Genomic DNA, 27,514 nt, shown 5'->3' with positions numbered 1-27,514 from the left:
GTTTTTAGTATATTTTAAGTTAATCTCTTTTAATATATTTTTAGTTTTTAATTTTAATATTTTGTAAGTTAAAATAGAATAAAAAGTTTATTTAATATGAAAAGATCAATTTGCCCCTCATTCGAAATATATAATAGAGGTGACAAAATGTTTCATATTGATACAAACTCAAAGTAGGTGTCCTACATGGTACACTTTGAAATATGTATCATAAACTATGATAATTACCAAAGTATGTGTCATGATGGAAAAATAACCCATCCTAATATTATTCCTTTCAAAAATAATTTTTAGGGCTATCGCGTAAATAGGATTAACTAAAAGCCCCTCCCTAGTTAAAAGTTGGTACTACAATATGGGCTGGTATTGGGCCCAGATGTTGGTACCAGTATATGCAGCATCTTCGTTCCACCGTCCCAACCTAAACCCACAAACAACGCCGCTACGTCTCATACCAAATACCCTCTTCGGCTTTTCCCTTCTTCCAGCCTCTCTCTCTTTCTTTCACTCTCCCATTGCCTCCAAGTTTCTCAACCCTCAGCTCTCCAACCTTTTTTGCTCTGCAATTCTATTTGGGTTCAGATGGGCAGTAAAAAGAGAAGCTCCAGCTCCGTAGAAGCTGCTGCTGGTGATGGTGGTGGCGATGGTGATGTTAGCAACAACAACAATCTAAAGAAATCCAAGAAGGGCAAAGCCAAACAAGACAAAGCAGAAGATGGGTCAGCTTCAGCTTCTGCTGCTGCTGCTGCTGCTGCTGGGCCTTCTTCTACCACACCCACTTCCGCAAAACCCATGGAGAGAAAGAAGAAGCGAAAAGCTTTGGACAAAGAGAGACGCCACCACACTGAAGAACCAATCAAACCCAAGAAAATGGATGTTGATGTAGAATCGAAAACTGAGGCACCCACCACTGTGTCTTCTTCATCGGCTCTGCCGGAGTTCCATGTTGGGGTGTTCAAGGACTTGGCCTCCGCGGATGGGTCTGTCAGGGACGCGGCGGCGGAAGCCATGGCCGCGGAGTTGGTGGCGGTGCAGAGAGCGTACGAGGGGCTCGAGAATAAGGAGGTGGTTGAAGAGGGATTGAACTTGGAGGCTGAGAAGGATGATGGGTTGAATGACTGTGCGCCCTCGTTGAGATATGCTGTTCGGAGACTCATTCGTGGCGTTTCTTCGTCAAGAGAGGTTTTTGAACATCTGTTGTATTATTGTTGTTTTCGAAGTTCTTTGTGCCATTTCAGAATGTTTGGAGTGTAAATTAATGTGTCCTGATATCAAGCTGAAAGCATTTGCACATCCTGTGCTTGAGATGGTGCATGAATTTAGACAAAAATGCTTGCCTCTTTTATACACAGTTTCGTTTTGTTGAAATAAACTTACGCATCTCACTGATGATGCCACATGCGTGCCTCTTTTTTATCTATGCATGGTTTGTGTTGCTTTTGCAGTGTGCAAGACAAGGGTTTGCCTTAGGTTTAACTGTTTTAGTAAGTACCATTTCCAGCATCAAGGTGAACTCAATGCTGAAACTCATAGTTGATTTCTTGGAGGTCTCTTCATCAATGAAGGGTCAGGTAGGCAATACCATTTCTTTATGTTTCAAAGAATTCTTTGATCTGGTGGCTTTACTCTTCCTATAAAGTTTAGTAAGTTGCTTCCTTGTGGCATTGCAGGAACAAAGGGATCGTCTTTTGGGTCGCTTATTTGCTTATGGTGCCGTTGCCCGATCAGGAAGACTAGCTGAGGAGTGGGTTTCTGATAGGAATACTCTGTACATAAAGGAGTTCACTAGTCTTGTCATCGCCCTTGCATCAAAGAAGCGATACTTGCAAGAGCCTGCTGTTTCAGTTATTTTGGACTTGATTGAAAAGGTATATTCTTCTGATAAACAGAAGTTGGATCTGTTTGGGGAAAAAATTATACTCTTTATCTAATGCCTTGTTTGTCAGATATTAGTGAAGGTTTCAGTGATCTATGGCAGTAAATTCAGTTCTTATTAAAATATGGTTGCTATAGGATTGACCAGACTTCTGAGTTCATAATGGTCATAAAGCGTTATTTTTAACTCATTGAATAAACAGTGATGTTTTAGACTTGGTGTATAAACATAGCACATTATGGCATTGGACTGTATATTATCATCAATGCTCATAAACCTGTTTGTATTATGTCACGAGTGTAGCCTTCTAATCTGGTAATTTCTTAAATTGAGAGACCTGATTGTTTGTAGTTACTAATTGGCTTAAATTAATAGATCTGAGTGTTTGTAATTACAAATTAGCTTAAATTAAAGGCACAGCATTGGGACAGATTTGAGGCAAAATTTATGTACTGGTGCTTCATATAAACCACTGTATTGTATTCCATTGAAATGCAATATACAGACTTTACCTCTTCCTTTTAACCCTTTTTCCCCCAAACATACTAGATGCACCTCCTCTGTCTTGTGGGATACATTTTCCCCCCCTTCAGTTCATATCTCAGTATGTTAATGATTGAGTTATAACGTCTTAATTTCTCATTAAATGTAGTCTTGGGTTTTTTTGCTTATTTTGTCTTAGAAAGTAGTCAACAGTTGTTAGTGGTGAATCCCTAAGATAATTTCCCGACACTGGACAGTTACCAACAAATCCATTGATTTAGTTGATCTGCTGATAACTTTGTATCAATCCCTTGGATTTGAATTTTTCAGCACTCAGAGTATGTTGATCTGCTTGTCTTAACTTGGAAATCGGATATGACACTGTTTTGCAATAGGCTGGGTGTATAAAAGTATCATGAGAGAGGTAAACTGTACACTTCCCCAGCATTGTGCTTTCCAGCTGCTCCACCATATAACACTCTAGCATTTGCTCCACGGACTTGCATCCTTTAAACCTGCAAAATTAAATTCAAATGGCCCTTAGTTTGGTCATGCAGTTGCAGAAGCTTTGCATGTAGATTAATTTCTCTTACTTGGACTTGGGCACTTAATCCCCAAGTACCGTGTCGATTAGGGTACAGCCCACTGTTTGTAGACTGTTTTCCCGTTCCCCCCTATCCAATTGATTTCAGAAGAGAGAGGAAGCATGTAAAATTATGTCTTTTTACTTCTTGTTATTATTGGAGGTTGCATTCATAGATGAAGGTCATCTATCTTCTTAAGTTGCTTTCAGTCAGATTTGTGCAGACTTTATATGTTAGTTGCATTATTCATAACACCACATGTGCTGTTCTGTATTAGAATATTGACCATAGCTAGTATTTCTAAAGACAACCTTCAGGTAGAAAACCTTTCTAAGCCAATTTTTGTACCCAAATTTGTACTTGAAAATATATCATGCGTTTGAGTACAAGGATAGGTTAACAATGTAGCATGTAGACATGCATCTGTAACAGAAATTTCAAATCGTGTGATTCTAGGTTTTGCATTCTACATTACAGCTTGATTGTGGATGTCTCCTGTTTGTCTCTGATAGGAATTTTATGCTTGTAGTTCTAATCAAGTTCACTGATTGTGTTAATACATAGTCTTTAAATGCTGGAGAAGTAGAAGGTTTTCCAGGAAAAAGAAAGCATTTTTTATTCACATATATTAGGAGAGATAATTATCCTTGTTAGTTGTGGGGTCTCTTAGAATGAATCTCCTGGCCAAAGTTCAAGGGATGGTGGAAACAGGGAGAAAGAGAAAAATAAATCACTTGTGCACAACCTTTACTTTGAAAAGTTCTTGTACTTATATTATGCCACTATTTGAGGGATTGAATCTCCCCCCGCAGAATGTGTCTTTCTATTCTCAGAGATAGGGGGTTCTTGGTCTGTTTCCACTGCTTTGTTTTGGCTCCTTGCCCCTTATGTTTTACCTTATTAATTTGGATGTGAAATAGGTTGTTATATCAGCATCCTGTCCTAATACTTTTAGTGCTGTGTATTCTATTTTTTGCAGTTGCACCCAGAAGCCGTGTTGAGTCATGTTCTTGAAGCTCCAGGACTTAATGAATGGTTTGAAGGAGCTACTGAAGTTGGAAATCCTGATGCATTGCTTCTGGCTCTGAAGATTAGGGAAAAAGTTTCTGTTGACAGTGCAGGATTTGGTAAACTTTTGCCAAATCCATTCAGTCCCAACAAACTTTTTGCTGCCGACCATCTGTCCTCTCTTGCTAATTGCTTGAAGGTAGTGTGGGTTTGTATATCTTTCTGCATGGTGTACATATCACTATAGAGGAAAATATAACTAATAAGATAGAAACAATTCCTAACATTTGTATTCATGTGGAATATGACAGGAGTCCACCTTTTGTCAGCCTCGTGTTCACAATGTGTGGCCTGTTCTGGTAAATATTCTTTTACCTGATAGAGTTTTGCAGGCTGAAGATGCAGTGTCTGTTTCAAATTCCTTAAAGAAGCACAAAAAGAATCGCAAGTCTAGTTCTTCTGATGAAGAAATTGCAAAGAACTTCCAGTGCTTCTGTGAGGTGATTATTGAGGGATCTCTTCTCCCATCATCTCATGACCGCAAGCACCTGGCCTTTGATGTACTGCTTCTTCTCCTACCAAGGTTGCCTGCATCTTTTATCCCAATTAGTCTGTCTTACAAACTTGTTCAGTGCATGATTGATATACTTTCTACAAAGGATTCATGGCTCTATAAAGTTGTGCAATATTTTCTTAAAGAATTATCAGATTGGGTTAAACATGATGACGTCAGAAGGGTTTCTGTCATTGTGGCTCTACAGAAACACAGCAACGGAAAATTTGATTGCATTACACGAACAAAAACAGTTAAGGATTTGATGGCAGATTTCAGAACAGAATCTGGTTGCATGCTGTTTATTCAGAACTTGTTGAACATGTTTGTGGATGAAAGTCATGCTTCTGAGGAACCTTCAGATCAGAGTCAAACAACAGATGACAATTCAGAGATAGGTTCTATTGAAGACAAGGATTCAGTTGGAATAATGGAGAATTCTGATTTTTTGAAAACATGGATTGTTGAATCCCTCCCTAGTATATTGAAAAATTTGAAGCTGGATCCCGAAGAAAAGTTTCGGGTTCAAAAAGAAATTTTGAAGTTTCTAGCTGTTCAGGGTTTGTTTACTGCATCTCTTGGCACTGAAGTGACATCCTTTGAATTACAAGAGAAATTTAGGTGGCCTAAAGCAGCCACCTCGAGTGCTCTTTGCAGGATGTGTATTGAGCAGCTCCAGTTATTGTTAGCAAATGCTCAAAAAGGGGAGGGGCCACATGCTTTGCCAAACCGTCTCGAGTCCAATGATCTTGGCTCGTACTTTATGCGGTTCCTTAGCACTTTGTGCAACATTCCTTCGATTTCTCTCTTTCGACCAATGGAAACTGAGGAAGATAACACATTGAAAAAATTGCAAGCAATGGAAACTTCACTTGCTAGAGAGGTACTTTCTTTGGCCTTTTTTTGGTTAGCATTATTGTGGGTATGGGGAAGGGTGATTTCGAGTTTTATGCATCTGAGCACTTTGATCCACTTTGAATCTCAAGGTGGGTTTCAAGTATTAGATTGGAAGTTGGATCTGACCATGGGATGCCTTAAAACTTTCAAATTAGCGTTGTTTAAGATTAAGGGTTCTTTTTTTCTTCTTTTCCAGTTTTCCCAATGGATTATTTCCTTAAAAAGGCCAACTTTGCATTTATTTTAAGATAGGTTTGATTCTTATGCAAGCCATAATAAGAGACTTGCTGATGCCTTATACCACCCTGACCCAAAGATCAGGGGTCCAGTAAATGGTGTGTTCATCCTTCTTGGCCATGTGCTGTAGAACTACATTGAACTTGAGTTTCAGATGCAAGCCTCTTAATAACTTTTGCTTTAGTCTGTCAGTTGCTTGGCTGTTATGTTTTCTTCTGTATATTCTTTGACATAAACGCAACTTCTTAAATGCTTTGGTGATGGCAGGAAAGGAATTGTGGGCTTAGTGGTGATGGAAATAGGTTGCATGCATTAAGATACTTGCTCATCCAGTTGCTTTTGCAAGTGCTCCTTCGACCAAAGGAATTCTTAGAAGCAGCGTCTGAGCTTATTATATGTTGTAAGAAATCTTTTCCTGTTCGTGATCTTGATTCTTCCGGAGAAGACGACTTAGGTGGTGACGCTGCACCTGCGGTGATGGATGTTCTTGTGGATACATTGCTTTCATTGCTGCCACAGTCATCAGCTCCAATGCGAACTGCTATTGAGCAGGTATGATATTGGGATTTTGGGCTTCTGTTTTATTTTTTAAAATGATTTTACACTTATGCTATGTTTGAAAATTTAGTCCCTACTATATCTCATAGGTATTTTGTTTGATTTAGTATGTTACGATGGCGTGGGTATTTTATGTAGTTGGGTAATTTTGCTCTGATTTATAATCATGTACAATTTTTTAATTCAATCTGTTGAGCCTAAATTCATCTGATGCCAGATTTCCATGCTGGGTGTTTCCTAAAGGATTGTCATTTTTGTTGTGTGAAATTCATGTGGTGTTTAGTGGTAGAAAGAAAGCTGAAGCTTTGTGAGGGTGCAGTGTGTTAGCCATTCTTTGGGTCATATGGGTGGAAGGAGATAGACAAATGTTGGAGCTTTTAATAGTTGGGGTCGAATGAGCTGTGGGATAAGTCCAGATTTTAATCATTGCTTTGGGCTTCTGTATCTACAGAATTTAAGGATAGTTCCCTCTCTGCTATTCTTCTTGACTGGAAGGCTGCATTATGTTAGTCATTTAGTTAGAAGGTTCTTTTTTGGGCGGCCCGGGGGGGTGGAGCGGGTGGTTCTTGGTCTCAACTTTATTCTATATTGGATGGGGTAGATCTATGTATGGATCCTTTTCTTTCTTTCTTTGTGTATTTCCTTAGAGTATACTCCTTTTGTCCACTGATGTGTAATTTTGTTAGCTTTAATAAAATGCTTGTATCTTCTCAAATAAATAAATAAGTCAACACAGATGCTTTTATGAACTAGCTTGCAGCAATGTATAGTTGAAGAACTCTTCTTGTGTCTGTCAATTTACAGATGTGGGCAGTAACTTGTCAAAAGTGTCATTTTTCCAAGAAAAGCTATTTCAAGCTAAACTTTACATAATTATTTATTTGGCATTAATTTCTCGTAGGTTTTTAAATACTTTTGTGATGATATCACGGATGATGGTCTGTTGCGGATGTTGAGGGTGATTAGGAAGAATTTGAAACCTGCTAGACATCAGGATGCTGATAGTGATGACGTTTTTGACGACGAAGATGATGATGAAGATTTTCTTAAGATTGAAGAAGATGAGGAAATTGATTTTCTTAAGATTGAAGAAGATGAGGAAATTGATAAAGCTGAGACAGGTGAAACAGGTGAGAGTGATGAGCAGACAGATAACTCTGAGGCTGACTCTGAGGCTGTTGATGGTGAGGAGGTTACCAAAGAAACTGCCGAAGCTTCTGATGATTCTGATGGAGGAATGGATGATGATGCAATGTTCCGAATGGATACTTATCTTGCCCGGATCTTCAAAGAGCGAAACAATCTGGCTGGGGGTGACACTGCGCATCAGCAACTCATGCTGTTCAAGCTTCGTGTTCTTTCATTGCTAGAAATTTACCTACATGAAAATCCAAGTAAGTGTGTTGTTGTATTGAAATTAGCTACTAAGCTTTCTCCATACAGAAATTTGCTACAATATATTTTGCAAGCGGAAATTTCCAAAACATTTCTAAAATTTAAGTCTGCTTCATTGTGTATTAGGAAGTAATATGTGTTCTATAATAACGAATTAGGATTTATAAATTTGAAATTTAATATTCATGAAAACTTTTTATATTTTTCTCTTTCTAATTTTGTCTTTTTGTTTTTGTGCCTCTGGTTGACTTGATTTCACAGGTAAGCCACAGGTTTTGTTGGTTTACTCAAACTTGGCTCGGGCATTTGTTGAACCACATACTGCAGAAAATAGTGAACAGCTTGGGCAGCGTATATGGGGAATTCTGCAAAAGAAAATATTTAAATCAAAGGACTATCCTAAGGGAGAAGATGTGCAACTACCTACTCTAGAATCTTTGTTGCAAAGGAATTTGAAGTTGGCATCAAAACCAATTAAGAAAAAGAAGTCTGCTGCCACCCTGTCCAAGAAGAAGCAGTCAGCCTCCTGGAACCGACACAAAATGATTGCTTCCCTTGCACAGAGTTCCACCTTCTGGATTCTGAAGATCATCGATGCAAGAAATTTTCCAGAGTCAGATCTGCAGAGGGTTTTTGAGATTTTCCAGGGCGTTCTGGCAGAATATTTCACTACTAAAAAGTCTCAAATTAAATCTGAATTGTTGAAAGAAATATTTAGAAGGCGGCCGTGGATAGGGCGTCACCTCTTTGGCTTCCTTTTGGAAAAATGTGGCAGTTCAAAGTCAGACTTTCGGCGAGTAGAAGCACTTGATTTGGTGAGTGAAATAATGAAGCCCCTGGCCTCCACTGATGGAACTGGCCAGGAAGCGTTGAAGAAAATGATGAAGAACCATCTGCAAAAGCTGTGTCATTTGATAGAGCAATTGGTGACAAATATGCCCGAAAAGCAATCAAGGCGGGCTGAAGTGCGGAAGTTTTGTGCAAGGATTTTTCAGATGATAACAACCCTTAGTCTGACCAAGTCTTTCCTTAAAAACTTATCCCCAGATGCTCATGCAAAGTGTGAATCGCAACTTGGTGATCAGTTCCTTAATATGAAGAAGACACCTACATGAGTCAATTTTGCTGAGCGTCGTGAATGAGTTATGTTCCCTATGTATGTTAAATTCTAGGGAAGCTTCTTTCAGTCCCCAGACAGTACTGAAAGTGCTAATATCAATCACCATTTTTGACTTTAGAAACAAGGTTGAGGAGTTATCGCACTTGCAGTAGTACTGTTTGACTTCACTTTTAGAGTAAGTACGTGTTATAACTTACATAATTTTTGTCTGTGAAACATTTTTTAAGTTTTGTCTGATTTCATTTAGTTGTCACTTTTATGAGTTCAGTTTTCAGACATTAAGAGTTAGGTCATAGCAGAAAATTATGTATTTGGCATACTCAAATTTCACTTATATTTTATTAAAGAACCTTGAGGCACTTGAATCCCAACAACTCTCTTCTATTGTCATGTAGCTTGTTGATTTTCTTTACATCCTTCTTAGCAGCTTTTGTATTTTCTTATCTATAGACCACTAGTCTACTTGTTCATGCATGAACTGGTGGTGGGTCTATTTTATGCACACAACACCTTGACGTCTTATTGGGGGTGCATATAATGTGAACTATCAAATGACAAATTGGGACCAATATTGCATTAAAAAATAAAAAGAATTTTGACCTTTCATTTTGTTTAGAATTCTTTTTCCTCTATGCTAGAGGAAGGGATGGAGACACTTTTTCCAAGTTCGAAAATGACCCGAGTTGAGGTCAACAACATTTGAAAGGCCGTATAATTTCTGTAATTTTCCTCTGGACTCGAATTGTGGATGTGATTGTAACTACTCGACGCTATTAAATACCCGCAAAATTATATTGCAAGAAAATGAGCTTTATGACATGGTTGTGATTTTTCTCTATTTTGTTAGTGTGGGAACACTATTGAAATGGCCAAGTGCTAGAAGTATCTGACATTCAAACACCATGCATTCATTAATCAAATCGAAAAGAAAATCCTTATGTTTCAGCCTTTTATTTATAGACCTTTCGCTAGCCAAGACTTGCCCTTGTGCATTAAACTAGCAAAATATAATAAGCCATTACCATCATCAAACAAGGGCTTTCCAGCCCAGGCTGATTCATACCCACTTTTCAATTTGTTGGACCATCTATTTTATTTATTTTAACTTTTGGGGGATTGGAACATATACTTCATAGAGGCGTTTTTGGTTTGGGCATCATGTCTCCAATTGCAGATGGAAAAGCACATCATATGTTAAACTTGAACAGTTGTTGCTACTGGTAGTGGAAAGCACATGCTTTTGACAAGCAAGTCTGCCTGGCAGTTCCTCTCACATGATACCTGGGAATAATTTTCTTTTCTGCCATTAAATCTTACTTTTCAGTAACCCACTACTTTCAGTTTGGAAATTTTACTTTTGAAAAAATTCACCCATGAGGTTGTTCATAAAAATGCAATTTACAACATGAACAACTTTGCATAATTGTTAAAATGAAGCATTGGATCTCTTAGTTTGAAGAAAAGGGAAAGGTCCAGTTCTTTTAGCTAAGCCAATCACCAAAACGTCTCTTGGTGCTATGCTTCTTTTAATCAAGCAAAAGATGTAGAAGTAGAACAAAGGCACAAGAAGAGCATCATCTCTAATTGGGGAAAATTATGTACTAGCTTAGCTCTCTCTGTAATGTGTACAAAGTGTTTCAAATCTCCTCTCACTACTCTAATCTTCTCTCACTACCCCTCTTCTTTCCACTCTACTCTGTTTCACTAACATTTTACCTACTCACCTACAACAATTTTTTTCCTTTTCCATATTTTTTACACCTCCAAGCAAAACAACCAATGCCCACTTCCAATTGCAAGCAACCACCACACAGCAAGTTCACAAAAATTACTTCTGAGTTCTGAGACCCTCCCCAACCTGCATAAACGGAGTCAATAAAATTCAGCCCTCCCATGGTGACAAACCATCAACATCAGCAGAGCATTAATTAGCAGAAGCAATAACACCAATTTCCAATTCATACCTCATCATCACGATCCACTCAACCAAGTGAGTCCCTTCCCACATGGAAAGCATGCATCAAACACTCTTCAGCAAGCTTCTTACATGGGTCTTCCTTTTGCAAAGTCCTTCAATGCTGCAAATGCAATGCACAACTAGGACTGTGCGTTATCATCATCTGAATCACTCCCTGAAGAACTCCCAGAATCTGAATCTGCAAAGAGGCACACCCACCACAACAACAATTAAGCATTTTTCTTTTGATATTTTCAGCAACAATAAACTTCTTTTACACCAATACCAAAATTAAGGATTGGGATTATACCGCTTGATGAGGAGGAACCGCTGCTCGAACTGCTGGAGCTGCTTGAACTATCACTACTGGCATGGCCCCCAACATCTTTCTCAATCTCAACCGGTGGAAAGCTGCTCATTGGCATGTCATCGCCAATGTCTACATCTTCGTCTCCCGCTTCGCCTTTCTTCTGCCTCTTAGGCTCTGTTATTGGAACATCAATTTTCTCACTGGCAGGTAATTCCTACACAAAAACCACAAATCCCAACAAGCAAAAAATTGAGTAAACTGCATATTATGACAATGCCATTATAAGAAAAACTCCAAATTCAATCAGCCATTACCCCGTGACCTCTGTTCGAAGTAGTCATGTTGCTGTTGCTGTTGTTACTGCCACCGACCATTAGCGCTTGCCGCTTAAGCTTGCTAACCATCTTCTTATAATTCGTAACAAGCCGATCAAGCTCCCAAAGGGTCTCTGTATCCACAGCCTCAATGTCAAGCTCAATCTCATCCCCATCCTGCTTCAAATGCCCATTCCTCTTCCTTATAATCTGCACAACCTGCTCCATCTTCTCCTGAGGCAAACTCTGCAACCCAATTCCTAACTTATGCTTCTCCTCCATACTCATATCCCTCTTATTAGGGTCCTTCGCCTTTGGCTTTGGCTGCTTCAACGGCTTGGCCTGCCCCTTCATCTGTGAACTAGTACGCACTGGCGATTGCGATAATGGCGGGTTTGATGAGGTCACCGGGGCTGGGGCTGGTGCTGGGGGAGGCACTGGAGCAGGAGCTGGAGCCGGAGGCCGAACCGGCTCAGACTTCTTCTCAATCCGCATAGGATCCTCCCTCCTGGGCGGCCGAACCGGAACCGGAACCGGGTCAGGCTCAACATGGTTCCACGAGCTAGCCTGCAATTCCTCATCGGAAACCCGATCGCCCCGCGACACATCTCCCGATTTGCCATTCAGAGGCTGGTACAGCTCCTCGAACCTGGACCGAAGCTGATCGGCAAAGGCATAGACTTCGTGGCTCGAGGGGTTATACCGCATCGCATTTTCAAACGTCAATCGCACATCCGCAGCGAAATCCGATGGCGTAGAATAGAAATTCTTGGCAAGATTCGTTTTTATAGTGCCAAGATCCATCGGGTCCTTGATTATGTCGTTGTAATCGTGGAGCCCCATCCCAACTACATCGACGGGCTTGTTGAAGATCCAGGCGTGCTTGTGCTTCATCAACTTGGACAAAATCTGCACACAATTCTTCATCAAATTGCCATTGTTTTCCAAATGCGATCGTTTTGAATTGGAATTCGGCTCCTTTCCGACCGGAAGAGGACGCTTCGACCCGGCAATCTTCTTGTTGGCGACGGGCTTCTTGGGCTGGGAATTTGGGGCCGGCCTCGGGTTGAAGTCTCCGGCTTCGATTCTGTTCTTGAGGAGACGAATCTGGTCGAGCTCCGAGAGAAGACGGTTCTTGAGCTCCAGAAGCTCTTTTCTTGAATACTTTGCGGTGTTGAAGCTGACGTATTGGGACTGAACGAGGTTGAAATCGCCATTGTTGTTGGTGACGTTGTTGTTTGTATTCGATCGCCGGTGGTGGTTGATCGACGACGCGTCGTCGGACGCGGTCTGGGTCACGGCAGGCGACTCGTCATTGAAATCGGCATGGTGAACTTGGAATTGCCGCTGCTTAGGGTTAGGGTTTCGGTTCGAAAAGGGGACTTTTCCCATGAATCCTCCACCGCCTCCTCCGCCTCCGCCTCTGGGCTGCTGCGACGGCCAATTGGGTTCCTTCCGATTGGCTAAGACGGCGGACGATGTTGGAATCCAATTGGGTTTGATTTCATTGATGCCCTAACTCTTACAGTGAGATTCCCTTTATAGAGCTACTACCACTAGTTCAACAGATCACCACCAAACACGTGGCAATTGATCCAACCATGCAACTAACAGAAATTGAAAAAATGGACTCAGAGTCCGGTTCTGAGTTATTCTTAGGGTGTATTCAATATGAAATTTCACTTCACTGATATTTTAGAGTTTTTTTAAGTCATTAATTTTGTAAAATTTATAGACTTTTAATTACTTTCCTAGACAGCTAGACTCCACATAAATTTTTCCAAAATTCTATATAGAATTTAACCGAGTCTATTAGACTTTTTTCATGAATTTTGATAGACTATTTTAAACTTCTAATAATTTATATAGAGTTTGATAAAGTTTAATTAATTGCTAATCAACCCCAGTACTATATGGTTATATATTTATCATATTATTTCATGATTCTCAAGCATATAAATAATCTTTATACTTTCCAAATGATGTTGTTAGATCTACATATTGACATTACGACATTTTTCTTCCTCATTGACTCATTGTATTTGTGTTTTGTTTTCATATTTCAAGTTTCAGTGGTGGATTTCCTTAAAAAGAAAAAAAAAAAGGTTTCATTGATGGGTTATATATATATTCATTCTTTTAATGCAATTTTTGAACTCTAGTTCTACCATGTGTAGGGGTGTGATTTGGATTGGAAAATCCGAATCCGACCGATTCCTATCCGAAAATTTCCAATTTTATTCCGAATCCGAAATTGCTGAATCCGAAAATGCCGAAATCCGAAAATTCCGAAAAAAATTGGATTGGAATTGGAATGTTTATGTAAATTCCGATTCCGATCCAAAAAATTCCGAAATGTTCCGAAGGCATTCCGATCCAATATTTCCAAAATTATGCCAATTTATTCCATATTATATATTTTATCATTTATTTAGTATGATACATATAACATATATTTTAAAAAAGATGACTAATACTATTAATATAAACATATGTACATTATAAATATATGTGTATCATAATAACATAAATGGTAAGTTGGTAACACAAACATGCACCCACATTTTCCGTACATGTAATTACTATTTTTTTTTTATTAGGGAGGAGAATTGAAGATATGGAGCAATTCTATAGTTATTCCAACTGGAATATCCCACCAATTGTAATTACTAATTACTAAATATTTAAGCTTATTATTTTCAAAATTTCAAACATGATATATATATGTGAGTAACATGTATCTACTAATGACATTTATTCTAACAATGTTGGATGAGCTCCAAAGATTAATCTCCCACCTCTAAGATATGTGCTATTAAGCCTATTATACATTCATAGTGACATTTATTTCTCTTATATAATATGTGTGTTATAATATATAATATATACCATTAAACATACACAATATATATCATACATAATTTATTTCTTAACATACATAATCTAGCAATGAAAAACTTGCTAAATTGCATCTTTTTTTTTTTCCTTCTTTTCTAGATTTTTTTTATGGTAATGCATGAGATGGTATGGTTCTAAATGTTATTTAAATTAATATTTTGAATTTTCTTTTTAAATTGGACATATATTTTAATTACATTTTAATATAAATATTGAAATGCATCATAATCTATTGTCTTTTAATTTTTGTTTGTTTGTTAATTTCATCATTATTCTAAAAAAAAATCCAAACATGTTCTAAAAAATATTATGAAAATGTGAAAATTCCGATTTTTTATTCGAAAATTTCAAATTTTATCCGAAAGTTCCGAAAATGTTATATTCCGAAAAATTCTGAAAATTCCGAGAAATCCGAAAATTCCGAATCGGAATGAGATGTTGAAATTCCGATTTTTTGGAATGGAAATTGGAACATAAATTTCATTCCAAAATTTTTTGGATTGGAATTGGAACACCCTATTTCCGATCCGATCCGGCCGAAACACACCCCTAACCATGTGCGATCTTCCATGAACAAATAAAAATGCAACACTCTAATCTATGACAACACCTTTATATGTTGTTCTTAATAAAACAAAATATGATGACTAGCAAAAAGAAAATTAATATAAAAGGATATAGTAATTAAAAAAAATAAATTAAGAGGTGAGTAAAGAAATAAGATTAGGGGGTTTAGCGTCACTCTTAAAAAAATATCACGTTTTTAAGAGTTTTTTAATATTTGAAATCTGCAGGAGAATATTAAAGAATTATTAAGTTGAACATAACATAATTTACACTCCAAAGTCTATGAAAGTCTATTAAAGCCTATCATTTAATCAAGTCAATGACTTTTTAAATACCATATCACCCTGAATAGACTCTCACTTAATTGAATATTATAGATTTTTTACAAATCTTGATTGAATATCATCAGACTTTTATAAACTCTAAAAATTTTGATTGAATATCACAATACTTTTTTTTTTTTTTTTTGCAAGGGATACCACAAGACTTTTCAATTCCACCAAAGTCATTTAAAATCCTAATTGAATACGCCATCATTAGACTAAATGGTAGTGTTTTAAGATTTTTAATCAAGTCTTTTTATGTCACGTAAGATATTAAATATCCTTTTATGCCATGATTTAATATACTTTAAACCGATAAATCATGGCATTCCAAAATTTATGACATTTGAATTTTAAAATCCACACAAATATAAGATTGGTACATCTAAGGTATAATATATGTATATATATACCAAATATATATATAAATGTCCGAGTGCTCGGCCTAAGTTTTTGGTACATTTCATGTGTACCAATTGAGAAATTAGTACATTTCAATTGTACCAACAAGCAGGTTAGTACCTTTTAGATGTATCAATGAATAGATTTGACACATTTTAATTATACCAATATGTGGATTGGTACATTTAAATTATACTAATACGTAGATTGGTACATTTTAATTGTAACAACAAGCGGGTTGGTACATTTTAGTTGTACTAATGCATGAATTTGACACATTTTAATTATACCAATACGTGGATTGATACATTTAAATTGTAAAATCTCCACATCCATGCGTACACCACTGGAATTTTCACATCTATGCGTACACCACTGGAATTTCTTGAGAGGCTTACCAAATGAAACACCTAAATTCGAATTCACCTTCTAATTTGGGAATGAGGCAAATCAATTAGATCATGTCAAACATGCAGACATTAATAAATCAAATAAATGAGACCTCTTTAGGCTCTTTTATCCAATTAACTAGAACTATATGTATCATACATAAACAAATGGACCTTTTGAACACAGAAATGCAATCGAAAGTTCCTCAAATCATCAACTAACAAGATTCATTGCAAAATCATTTTCCTTCTCAGCAACCTGTACCTGATATATTCAGAACAAGATATGGTATTGTTGAGTATTTAATTTGGAAATCAAAAAAATGACATAAGTTCGAGCAATCGTATATTTTGCATTTGCAATAGCAGCAAAAATTAGAATGACCCTTGGAAAATTACAATTTCAAGCATCTACAAATTTCATATAGATTCATCGATAGAATACTAGAAGATGACCAGCCAGGAACAAAGAACAACCGTTCATTTCAACTGTCTGCTATCACTAAGTAGCAGTACACATTCAAGATCCCCATATGAGAAGACAGAGTTTATTGACAAGTTTACAACACCAAGGGAATTATCCAAGAACACAAGAGCAACACGACATGGTATCCTCACAACAAAGAGCGAGGATAATACACAGCAACAAAAGAGTGATGCAAGAAGGCTAATTCAAATGACTTATTCAACATGGTATCCTCATGACATGGTATCTAAGAAGGCTAATTCAGATGACTAATAAAGCAACAAAGAGTGATTATAATTCAAAGGCGTAGCTGTGTTTTTATCACTTAAAGTTTGAGTTGATTTTCACTTTATCACCAAAATGTTTATTTATCTCACTTTACCACTTATAACTATTCTCTGTGTCCTACTTTACCACCTACTACTATTCTCCGTGTCTTACTTTGCATTTTTTCGTCCATTTTGTCATCTAAACTATTAAAAATGTTGACGTGGCAGGGGCGGGCATTCTTGTCATTTCATCCACTTGAACAAAAATAAATAAATAAAAATTTCTCGTATTTAAAAGATTGGTGATGTGGCACCTACATGGCCATTGTAAGCCTATTTTTTGCTTATGTAAGCTACCATGTGTAAAAAAATTAATAAAAAATATAATATTCTAAAACTAAAAAAAAAAACCCTATTAATTAAAAATATAATATTCAGGAGCAAAGATCTACACAAATTCACATAAAAACCAACACCTGTTGCACCAAATCACGTAAGTTATACAACTCTGGACTCTTATCCACATAAGTTCAAGATCACGTAAAACCCATTAGATCTGAGACCATGCATCAAATCCAACAACCCAAAAGATCCAATGCAACACAAGACACATGTATACCGGCGGCAAGAGAGAAAGAGAGGGAAAGATAGAGGAAGTGAGAGAAAGAGAGGGATAAGAGTCACTAGCGGTAAGATGGGCTGCTGGCATGTTGAAGCTGGCTAAAGGAGGGTGGGGCAGGACTTGGGTAAGGGGTGCTGCATTTTGGTATATATATATTTTTTCTTTTAGTTATTTTAGTTTTTAATTTTTTAATTAAATTTAATATTATAAAATATAAGAATTTTTAATTAATTTTTTTGTCCAAATAGACCAAATTGAATGAAAAGACAAAAATTTGGATCAATGAAGCAAAAAAAAAAGATGTAAATATATCATTTATTTACCCAATGAAGCCCAATACCAATACTCAGCCCAATGGATCAACAAGTTGGCACAACAAAAAGATGTAAATATATCATTTATTTTAATAATAAAGTCAAAACTCAAAAATCATGACATAGCTAGCAAGAACTGTTGGTACGATTAGAAACACTCGAGTACTCGACCATTACAAAATATAGAACACTTGCATATATATATATATATATATATATATCCAGACTTTTTTTTAATTTTAATTAGCTAAATCCCAATATGCTAGATTTTGCAATAGTGCAAATAATAAGGACATCCAATATAAATAAGCAAAAACTAGCATCAAATATTGCAAAAATATATTTTTTTTTAAGGAAACATCATAACTTAAGAAAATCAAAATGAAATTAATCAAACTACTCAATATTTTTTTTCTTAATTTTCTTATAATTAGAGAAGTTTACCTAATATGTCTCCAACAATGAAAAACATATGTTTTGACGCCCAATTCTGATAAATGGGCAATCCCAAACAGTTTGGAGGCTCAGCCCAACCCAAGGTGCCTCCCAGTCTCCCACCACATACAATTCTGCCTCTACAGTTCCTAGCAGCACTATTATTGCTACCACCCCTACAACAAAATTGGCACTTTCATTATTTTTCTCTAGTTAGCCTGTGTTGGAATATTAGTGAGATTTTCAGGAGTGTTTGAGAATTTATAGAGAGACCATTGTAGTTTATGCTTTACAGAAGTTGTAATTTGCACTCTATGTTTAAAAGGCCAGACTTCTATTCCAAAACATATCTAAATATATACTTGTTCCCCGTATTTTTCTTCTAAAAAACCCTCTAATCATATTTAATCCTTTAATTCTTAATGAAAGTTTCATTCTTTTTTTTCCTCTCCTCATCCAAAAGGCAATGTGGTGGTGTCATGGTGTGGGTGAGGTTACGAGATTAAAGAATTTGTATTTTAAAACATTGAAGAAAATGAAATTGACTATAAGTTGCAATTTTATCATATTAGATATGGGTGGGCATGGGATGGGATGGGATGGGATGGGATGGGATGGGTCGGGATTGACCTCATCCCATTCCCAAGACCGAAATGTTTGATCATGACGGGATGACCATTTTTCAGAAATGGTACCGTGTCAAACCCATACCATATGGTTCGGGATGGGTCGGTACCATTTTCAAACCGGCGGTGGGCTGGGCTTTTCAGCCTCGATTTGCTGCAGTTGGTGGTCAGCCGGCAAGGGAGAGGGACGAGAAGTGATGGCCAGTGGGAGGGAGTCACTCCGGTGGCCTTGGGTCGCTAGGAAAGTGGTCGGACGACGAGATGGGTGGTTGGGCTGGGTCGCGCGCGGGCTTGAGGTTAGAGAGAGAGAAAGAGTTTTAAAATTCAAAATAATAAATAAAATTATTTCGAAACGGTATGAAACAAGATGATTTTCAAATATTTAAGAACGGGAAGGGATGTGGGAAATTTTTTTTTTAGATGGGACTTACCGAGACGGAACGGCACAAAATGAGACGGTTTCAATATTTTCAATCTTAATGCTGATCCCAAAATTATTAGACTTTGATCAAGAGTCTTCTTTTTATGGTGCAATAGTTGGTAGTGTGAATTGATTGAAAGATAACGTGATCTGATTTTCTATTTTTTTTCAACGGGATTGGGTTTTGATTTTTTTTTTTTTTTTTGCATTGCTATTTTACTGTTTAACCCTAGCTTCAGTTCGGTGTAATTCACCGTATGAGGGGGATGCAAGGTGGAACAGTTGGCTAATGAAGATGTCATTTGTACAATTGTACATACATTAATACATACATATGTGTGTGTGTGTGTTTTTTTTGATGGAGTAGTACTGCATCACTAGTAATACAATTTGTATATATATGAAAACATCAACCAAAAAGAATACATAGTCCCTTTAATTTGTACAGCTAGAAATTAATTAAGTCATAGTTATGATCAGGTAACAAATATAATGGAGGGGTCGCAGCAACACTCATCCAACAGACAACAGCAACATAACGCTGCAAGGCTGCATAGTTAGTCAAACAACAAACTGTTTACATCATTGTTCTTTAAAATCAAAATACCGCATATATATTGCTCTATGCACATTCATCCACATACAACTGCATATATATGAATTTATGAAAACATGTGGATGCATAATGTTTATATATATAAAGAATAATGTCGATCTTCTTGGAAAATAGTTTAACAACATAACTAATCCAATTTATATTTTACTAATTAAACTGACTCTTAACAAAATGTGTAATTTATATTTACAGTCTGCAACATAATAGTATATAAACTGTTCGACCAGAGGACATTACCTTGTATATAAGTACGTATGTATAAAAATGACATTAATTAATTGCTACAAGTAATCATATTTAATTATGATTGCTTGCAGATGAGGAAACAAGTACTAGAGCAAAGCAAATAAATTAAGGCCTGGCAAGAAAAAGAATGGAATAAAGGAAGATTTATACATATAGCACATACCATCCTTCAAAGAAACCTGGTTCTCTTTTTGGTGGTGGTGGTGGTGGAGCAGCATAATATTGTGGAGGAGCCATCACAGGAGGCCCTTGATAAGGTCCTGGGATCATGATTTAAATAAATATATAATTTCATTAATATTTGAGCAAGCTGATCATATTCCTCAAACCACAATTAGTTAATCATTGCAGAGAATTTATCAGCTAGAGGGACTAATAAATGCCTTTCATTTCCCACTTGCTAATTACATCAAGATATATTCCTCCTATCTATAATTATTTTTGTAACATCATGTAATTATTAATAGAAGTCCAAACATAAAAATACTATATAGGAAACCATATATAGATGCAGTAAATTTGGTTGGGGAGAACTGTTACTTATCTATCAGAGAAACACGCATATTCTTCAAATTCCACACACACACACAAAGCAAAACATCTGATCGATCAGCAAGGAAAGGGTTCAACTAACCATATACTAATAAAGAATAGATCAGAATTACAAAGACAAACTAAAATTAAATGCATGCAATTAATACAGATATAGTTAATTTTTGGAAATTATAAGGTTAAAATAAGAAGTGTTACCTTGAGGTGGGTAAGGGTAACCATACTTGGGCTCACTCATATCTCTACAACACAAATCAATTTATCAGAAACACCAGAGAGAGAGATTTATTGTCAAGACAATGAGATTGGGATTTATGGTTTAGGCTCTGGTATTCATATATATATATATATATATATATATATACATGCATGAAAAGAAAGTTGGAGAATCTATATGATGTGTGGAGAAGGTACTTCAAGTAGAAGGCTCCAGAAAGGCAGAAACAATGTCCTTTCAATTAAATTCATTAATATTGACTTTGAGCCTGATGAGTTTAATTTACTGCAGCAATTTAATTGGAGTGTTGTGATTGGTAGATTCTAGAAGAAGGAAGGCATATATCAGTGACAAGATTATCTTAAAAGTTTAGACTCTCTCTTTCATATATAGGTGACATGATGAAGATGGAATGTAACTTTTTGTTTCTTTTTGTTCGAAACTTTCATTTAATTTCTTTAATTGCAAGATTCCTTGAATGGTGGGACTTCTGAGTTCTGTGCATGAAGTCAAAGCTTGTGTATTAAGCTCACAAGAATATTTGGCAATTGCTTTGGTAGTTCGTGCGCAAATTTGGTGCATATGTGGAAGCTTACCACACTACTTTTGCTTTGCACTATATTCACTTCCCATTGTAAAGTAATTACATAATCCTAATTCAATCACTATAATAATGTTGAGGTTCTAAATGCAATCACTAGAATATTTTTATTTAGAGATGAGAGTTTTGAACTTTAGACTTATCCAACATTGTAGAAAAAAGTACTACTATATTAATAACTAGTTGGTAATTAATTCTTAAAATAATATTGAGTTACTAAAGTTTACTCATTAAATGTCAAAATAGTGATTTATTTATTCAAATTTGAATTTATCACTTCAAACTTCATTTATTTAGTGATTAATTAATTATTTGTCAACCACGATTAAGATGATCATCACTTTAGTGGACGCAAGAAAGTATATTACTCTAGCCCTTAAAACTTGGACACTATGGTTACTAATTAATATCTTGGCCCTAGGTCCCTATCAAATGATCGGTGATCGGTGTTGGCTCGGCCGAGCCTACTAGTCTAGTGAAACTAGACTTGCTAGGTAATGGGATAAGTATTTAATGATAGATACAAAATAAACCCTAATCCCTCTTAGACAAACTAAACTTGCTAGTTTTAGGAAGTAATGTGATATAAAATAAACGGTAAAGGATGAAGTTAAAATATGATAGGAATAATTTTATATGTTTATAGAAAAAGTTAGAGAGTTATATGCACAATAGGCTGGTAACAATTAGGAGTGAAAATGTCAAAAGTAGAGATGAAATTATGCTGAAAATAATCTTGGGTCCGTCCCTTTATTCAGATCCGATAGCCTCTGGAGTTGATGCGAACCAAACAGAGGTCCAATGTTAACGATTACCAATTACTATGGTACATGTTAGAAACAGAGCTAGATTACCTATCCTCCCTATGCTAGGTAATCTCAAACTTGTATACCACTCCATGAACTACACGGTGACGCCCAGAATCACATCACCTGATAGAGATTATAGTGCCAATTCTAATGTAGCACAATCCAACTCGCTGATTACTAAACTTAGTAAAGATGGTAAAATTGGTGAAGCACGCCAAGTGTTCAATGAAATGCGTGAAAAAGACGTCGTCACATGGATGACGTTGATCACTGGGTATATAAGGTTGAAACGGTTTCAGGATGAAGAGCAGTTGTTTTATGAAATGCCGGTGAAGCATGTGGTTTCCTGGAACACCATGATTGATGGGTATGCAAGGAATGGTCGGGTTGATCTGGCTTTGGACTTGTTTGAGAGGATGCCCGAGAGGAGTGTGGTTTCTGGGCATACAGTTTTAACAGCTTTGGCACAATGTGGCAGGATTGAAGAAGCAAGGACGCTTTTTGATTTGAATGACAATATAGTATATTATGTCATTACAGTTTAAACGACATAGTATATTAGTCATGAACTATGCAGCAAATAGCTACAATATCTTTTATGCATAAAACGTGTACGTGGAACACCTATATATTTGGGTCTCTGACAAGGTTCTGGTCATATTTCATTGTTTTCCTCCTAATATTCTCAACCATAACTCTTGGTAGACAACTGAATCCGGCAAACAAAACCCATTTTCTTCAACAATACCAGAAATTACTGCAAGGCTGACATCTCTATCCATATATAATACAAAATTTGTTACCCCTGAATCCTCAGCTAAGCTAGCCTTAAAGTCTTATTCGAAATTACTCTAATCTTCCAAAGTAATCTTCAGTTGGTACAAGTTTTACCAAGAAACAAGAAGAAAAAGATTGCCTAGATTTTGTACATAAATGTTTAGCAAAGCATGGTGCTTCATGTAGCTGATGGATTTTAAAAACCAACAATTGTTTCATCAAGAGTGTTATGCCAAAAACAAGTCAAGTAAGATATCCCATATAATCTTCTTGGGTTCTCTAAGAGTTCAATATTTGTTGGAAACACATAACTGTTTAACTAGATGTATGGTGACAATGGTTGGAACCATTACTACTTTACTTTCCAATTTTTGGAGTCTTCTATGAAATAAAACCTGCGAAACAGATAGTTGATATAATTACAGCAACATTACAACTTCTTGAAGTAAAAATGTAATTACAGAATAATTAGGAGCATCCTGTTTAACAGTCTCAACGCTGCGAAGGCTGTTGGTAATACAGAGTGGATATAGGTAAGAAATCCATAGGAAGTACAATGTGTTGCCATGAAGTTTGTTTACATATAACCAATTTGAAAATAGCATTTCAGAAACACAAGTGAAAGTAGGTGTCACAGAACTTAGAGCAATAATCTATTAAAGTTTTTGTTTAGACCTGAACAGTTTCCTGCAGAAAGTTAATTCCCGAATCGTGAACTGTAAGTGTGTGAACGGTGAGCCATCTTCTGCCATTTGCCCTCCCTCTCTTCTTCTTCCACTTTCTGCTCCAGAGTAGGACAACCTTGAATGGACAGATGCTGCAGTGTACTGATATGGTGCAGTCCTTCTGGAAGTGAAGTCAAACTATGGCAGTCAGAAATGGCCAATGATCGAAGTGAAGAACAATTACTAATGAGTTCAGGAAAGTTCTTCAAATTAGGACAGCAACGGATTTCCAAAGTTTGCAGAGTAGTGACATGTTGCAGCCCCTTTGGAAGAGAAACAAGCTCAGGACAACACAAAATGGTAAGACTCCGAAGGGCCAAAAGATTGTGAAAATTTTCTTGAAAACAAGTTAGTTTTGGGCAGTACATGATGGTAAAGTGCTCGAGGGCATTGAGGTTTTGTAGTCCATTTGACAAAGAAGTCAGATTATCACAATTCTCAATGGATAAAACTTTCAGGGAGATCAAACCTCCTATACCGTCCGGCAAAGAGTCAAGACCATGGCATTCACTGATCTCCAAGGTCTCCAAGGATTTCAAGTTTTGCAATCCTTGAGGCAAATAGGACAGCTTCTCACACCAACTTATGGTCAGTGACTTCAGAGCAGCGAGTTCTTCCAGTTCCGAAGGCAGAAACTGAATATTTTTGCATGAGCTAATCTTCAGACAAGTCAGAAAGTTATTGTTTTTCAGAATCTCCCCTGATAGGGACTCCATCACTGGAAATGTGTCAATTACAAGATTTGAAAGTGAGCTCAGATTTTCCATGGAGTTGAGGATCATTGTGTGGCAATCCTGAAGCTCGACGTGTTGGAGTGATGGAAAGAATGGTGCAGATATCAGATTTGGACATTTGTTTAGAACTAATTTTGTCAGGAAAGCAAATGCTTCTCTGTCTTGTATGCCAGACCATGCTCCCAATTTTGGAAATTCTCTCAGGGTTAGTTCTTCAAGAGATGCAAATGGTTTCTGGGTGCCCTCACCATAGAATTCTCTGGATATTTCCTTGACATTGTCCATTCCCTGCAAATAGAGTCTTGAGAAGTGGAAGGTGCCCAAGGGTGGGTAACTTTTCACATCTTTTGCAGTTGATCAACACAACAACAATCAAGTTTGGAAGGATCCAGTTCGGAATCTTGATTCCCGGGAACCCTTTGAGAAAGAGTTTTCTTAAGTTCGGGTGGGGTTCAAGGCATTCAAGAATATCTTCTACATCTCCACATCCAGCATCACTGTCATGTCCCGGTGATGATAAATCTTCGGTGTCTTCCACCTGTGCTGAACTGGTTCCTGCAGCTGAATTCATCTTCAAGCCCTTGTTATTTCCCCAAGATAATCCCAATGTGTGAAGGTCCTTCTTCTCTTTTAGCTTAGCATGCTTTGCTTCTTTTGCATCTCTCAAATTCTCCAAGCATTTGATGTTCAGCTCACCCCTTAGCTTCAGGCAATTGAGTTCTGTTATGCTTGCCACACTACCCACTCCCACTATATATATTGGTAATGTCTGAAGGTCAACCAACTTTCCAATCCCATCTGGCATATGGGTCAATCCTTCACACCCAGTTATATTGAGGTGTCTTAGGCTAATCAACCTCCCTATTCTTTCAGGCAGCTTTGCAAGGAGGTAGCAGCCTGATAGGTCCAGTGTCTGCAGATTAAAGAGGTTGCAGATTGTATCAGGGAGTTCTTGAATTGAGGTGTTGGAGAGGTCAAGGTATCTCAAGCACATGAATTCACCTATTGATTTCTGCAGTACTTTGATTCCTGATCCACTTAAGTCTAGCACTCTTAAATATGTGAAATCAGTAGGCAATAGGGAAGGAAGATCCCCACAGCTGACTCCGGGTGAGAACAACAGCAAGGTCCGGAGACGTGTTGCTTGGATCAAGGCTGATGGAATCTTAGATGACTCAAAACTGCAAAGTATTGATGCATGACGAGTCGGTGAAAGATTACTTGTTTTAAGAGAAGACTTTAGTGTCACAAATTCATTTCCACTTACACATTGAGAAAGATCATGAATGAGACCGTGCATTTTGTACACTGTCATACTGTCAACTTCACCATTCTGAACTTTTTGAAAGAAGGACATCCACAATAAATCATTGAAATAATCATTTCCAATGTCTTCTAAAGGCCTAAGTCCTCCATGGCTCATAATCAATCCTTCAGCCATCCAAAGTTGGATTAACTTTTCCTTCTTGATATCATAATTCTTGGGAAACAATGAACAGTATGCAAAGCAACGCTTAAGATGCGGCGGCAATTGTTTATAACTCAACCTAAGAGTTGGTAAAATTCCATTTTGGAACTCATCCAATCTGCAAAGTTCACTTTCTTGCACAAACAACCAGTCCCTCTTGTCTCTTTTAAAGCGCAATAGACTTCCCAGAGTTTGTGCTGCTAGTGGTACACCTCCACATTTCTTAATGATTTGTCTCCCAATGAGCAACAGATTAGGATGATTTTCTTCTTCTCCCACACCAAAAGCACGCTTCGTGAACAAAGCCAAACAGTCCTCTTCCGGCAAGCCCTCCAGATGATATGGTGAAGTTGTTCCCACTATTGATGCTACTTTGTCACTACGGGTAGTGACTAGTATTTTGCTTCCTTCAACAGAACCTCTAAACAAAGCTCCAAATACACCCCATTCATCTTGATCTTCATTCCACATGTCATCCAAAACAAGAAGATACCTCTTCCCACATAGAGTTTCCTGCAGCTGAGACTGAAGTATAGCCATCTCTAAGAATTCACATCTCCTCCTGGTTGCTGATTCTATGATTGCTTTAATCAGTTTCTTAACATCAAAATCATGAGACACACACACCCATATTTTCACATCAAAGTACTCCTTCAAAGCAGCATCATTGTAGACTAGTTGAGCAAGTGTTGTCTTGCCAAGGCCTCCAATACCAACTATAGGAATGATTGAAACATCACCTATGGTTTTCCCATGGCAGTCAGCTGGTAACAAAAGCTTTAAAATATTTTCTGTCTTTTGCTCTTCCATAGACCTCTGATTCAATCACAATAAAACCAGTTTCCCTCATTCGAGCTGAACTTTCAGAACTCCTCCTACCTTGAACCTTTTCCTTGAAATTGAAGCTTAGTCCTTCCACAGTTATCTTATCTAACAATATAAGCATCTTTTCAAGCTCATGAGCAATATCAAATAGACGTCTGGATGGTTCGAAAGGCAAGAGCCTGGTTACCTGATTACAAATGCTGCCGCAACTTTCACACCGTGTGACTTCTGCTTCAAGCTCGTCCAACAAGTCATCTGAATCATAAGCTGCATCTTTGAGCTTCGACAGCCACATTTGCACAAACTTATCAGTCACTTGCCGCTCTTCTGCATCTTCAAGTAAAGCTTGGATCATCGGCAATGACTGTTGTAGCTTCTGAAAATTCTTCTCAAGACCACAGAGATTTTGAAGCGTTCCTAGGATTGGGGAAGCCAGTCTGTCGAAGACAACCTGCAGAAGCGGGGACAAGGCTACATCTGCCATATGGAGCATATCTTGTGTTCTAGTTGGTAGAAGTAAAGAGCCAAACCAGTGAATGAAGGGAAGGAGGGAATGTATAGTTTCTCATGATAAGTATTCTTGTTTGAACATATATATATCACTAACAAACAAAAGAAGTTAAGATTCCATTTTGCCCTATACTCTATTTTATATGTTGTTTACTTCATCGAATAAATTAGGTCTCTGTTCACATGTATTCTTGCAGCAGAACTGCTGTTTGGTATGGTAACATCGTTCATAATTAAGAGTCTTCTGATCAAGAACTAGTTATTATTTCCATTATATAAACATCAAGGGACTCAGTCAGTAATTTACTCCAATTTCCTCAATCCATAATCACCATTTTCTCATTTGGATTGAAAAAATTGACATCGTTTCATTTCTTATCTGTATTCCAGTATGCTTAACAATTTTAGTA

General features: G+C 37.1%; 2 protein-coding genes, 1 long non-coding RNA gene and 1 pseudogene across 3 annotated transcripts; 1 reads left to right on the top strand and 3 right to left on the bottom strand.

Moving 5' to 3' along the window:
- The first annotated feature begins 413 nt into the window (after positions 1-413).
- Positions 414-9,076, top strand: LOC147277189 (DNA polymerase V family). Its single transcript, XM_086255048.1, has 8 exons — positions 414-1,182; positions 1,446-1,571; positions 1,671-1,868; positions 3,923-4,150; positions 4,263-5,387; positions 5,906-6,190; positions 7,098-7,590; positions 7,853-9,076. The coding sequence occupies exons 1-8, from the start codon at positions 583-585 to the stop codon at positions 8,704-8,706; spliced, it is 3,909 nt and encodes a 1,302-aa protein (XP_086111174.1). The 5' UTR covers positions 414-582; the 3' UTR covers positions 8,707-9,076.
- Positions 9,077-10,268: 1,192 nt separating this feature from the next.
- On the bottom strand, positions 10,269-12,812 carry LOC147277188 (transcription factor GTE7-like). Its single transcript, XM_086253661.1, has 4 exons — positions 11,293-12,812; positions 10,979-11,192; positions 10,676-10,867; positions 10,269-10,569 (listed from the first exon to the last, which is right to left on the bottom strand). Exons 1-3 carry the CDS (start codon positions 12,682-12,684, stop codon positions 10,809-10,811), a joined length of 1,665 nt encoding a protein of 554 aa, XP_086109787.1. The 5' UTR covers positions 12,685-12,812; the 3' UTR covers positions 10,269-10,569; positions 10,676-10,808.
- Positions 12,813-19,400: 6,588 nt separating this feature from the next.
- On the bottom strand, positions 19,401-20,748 carry LOC147277187 (uncharacterized). Its single transcript, XR_015124101.1, has 3 exons — positions 20,637-20,748; positions 20,050-20,146; positions 19,401-19,573 (listed from the first exon to the last, which is right to left on the bottom strand). It is a non-coding gene; the product is annotated as an uncharacterized LOC147277187 (long non-coding RNA).
- A 2,791-nt stretch (positions 20,749-23,539) lies between these two features.
- LOC147277186 (disease resistance protein RGA2-like) lies at positions 23,540-27,078 on the bottom strand (annotated as a pseudogene).
- Positions 27,079-27,514: the final 436 nt, after the last annotated feature.

This window comes from Dryas octopetala, chromosome 8, assembly GCF_963921425.1.
Source record: "Dryas octopetala chromosome 8, drDryOcto1.1, whole genome shotgun sequence".
Lineage (NCBI taxonomy): Eukaryota > Viridiplantae > Streptophyta > Magnoliopsida > Rosales > Rosaceae > Dryas > Dryas octopetala.
This window is presented reverse-complemented; position numbering and strand designations above follow the sequence as displayed.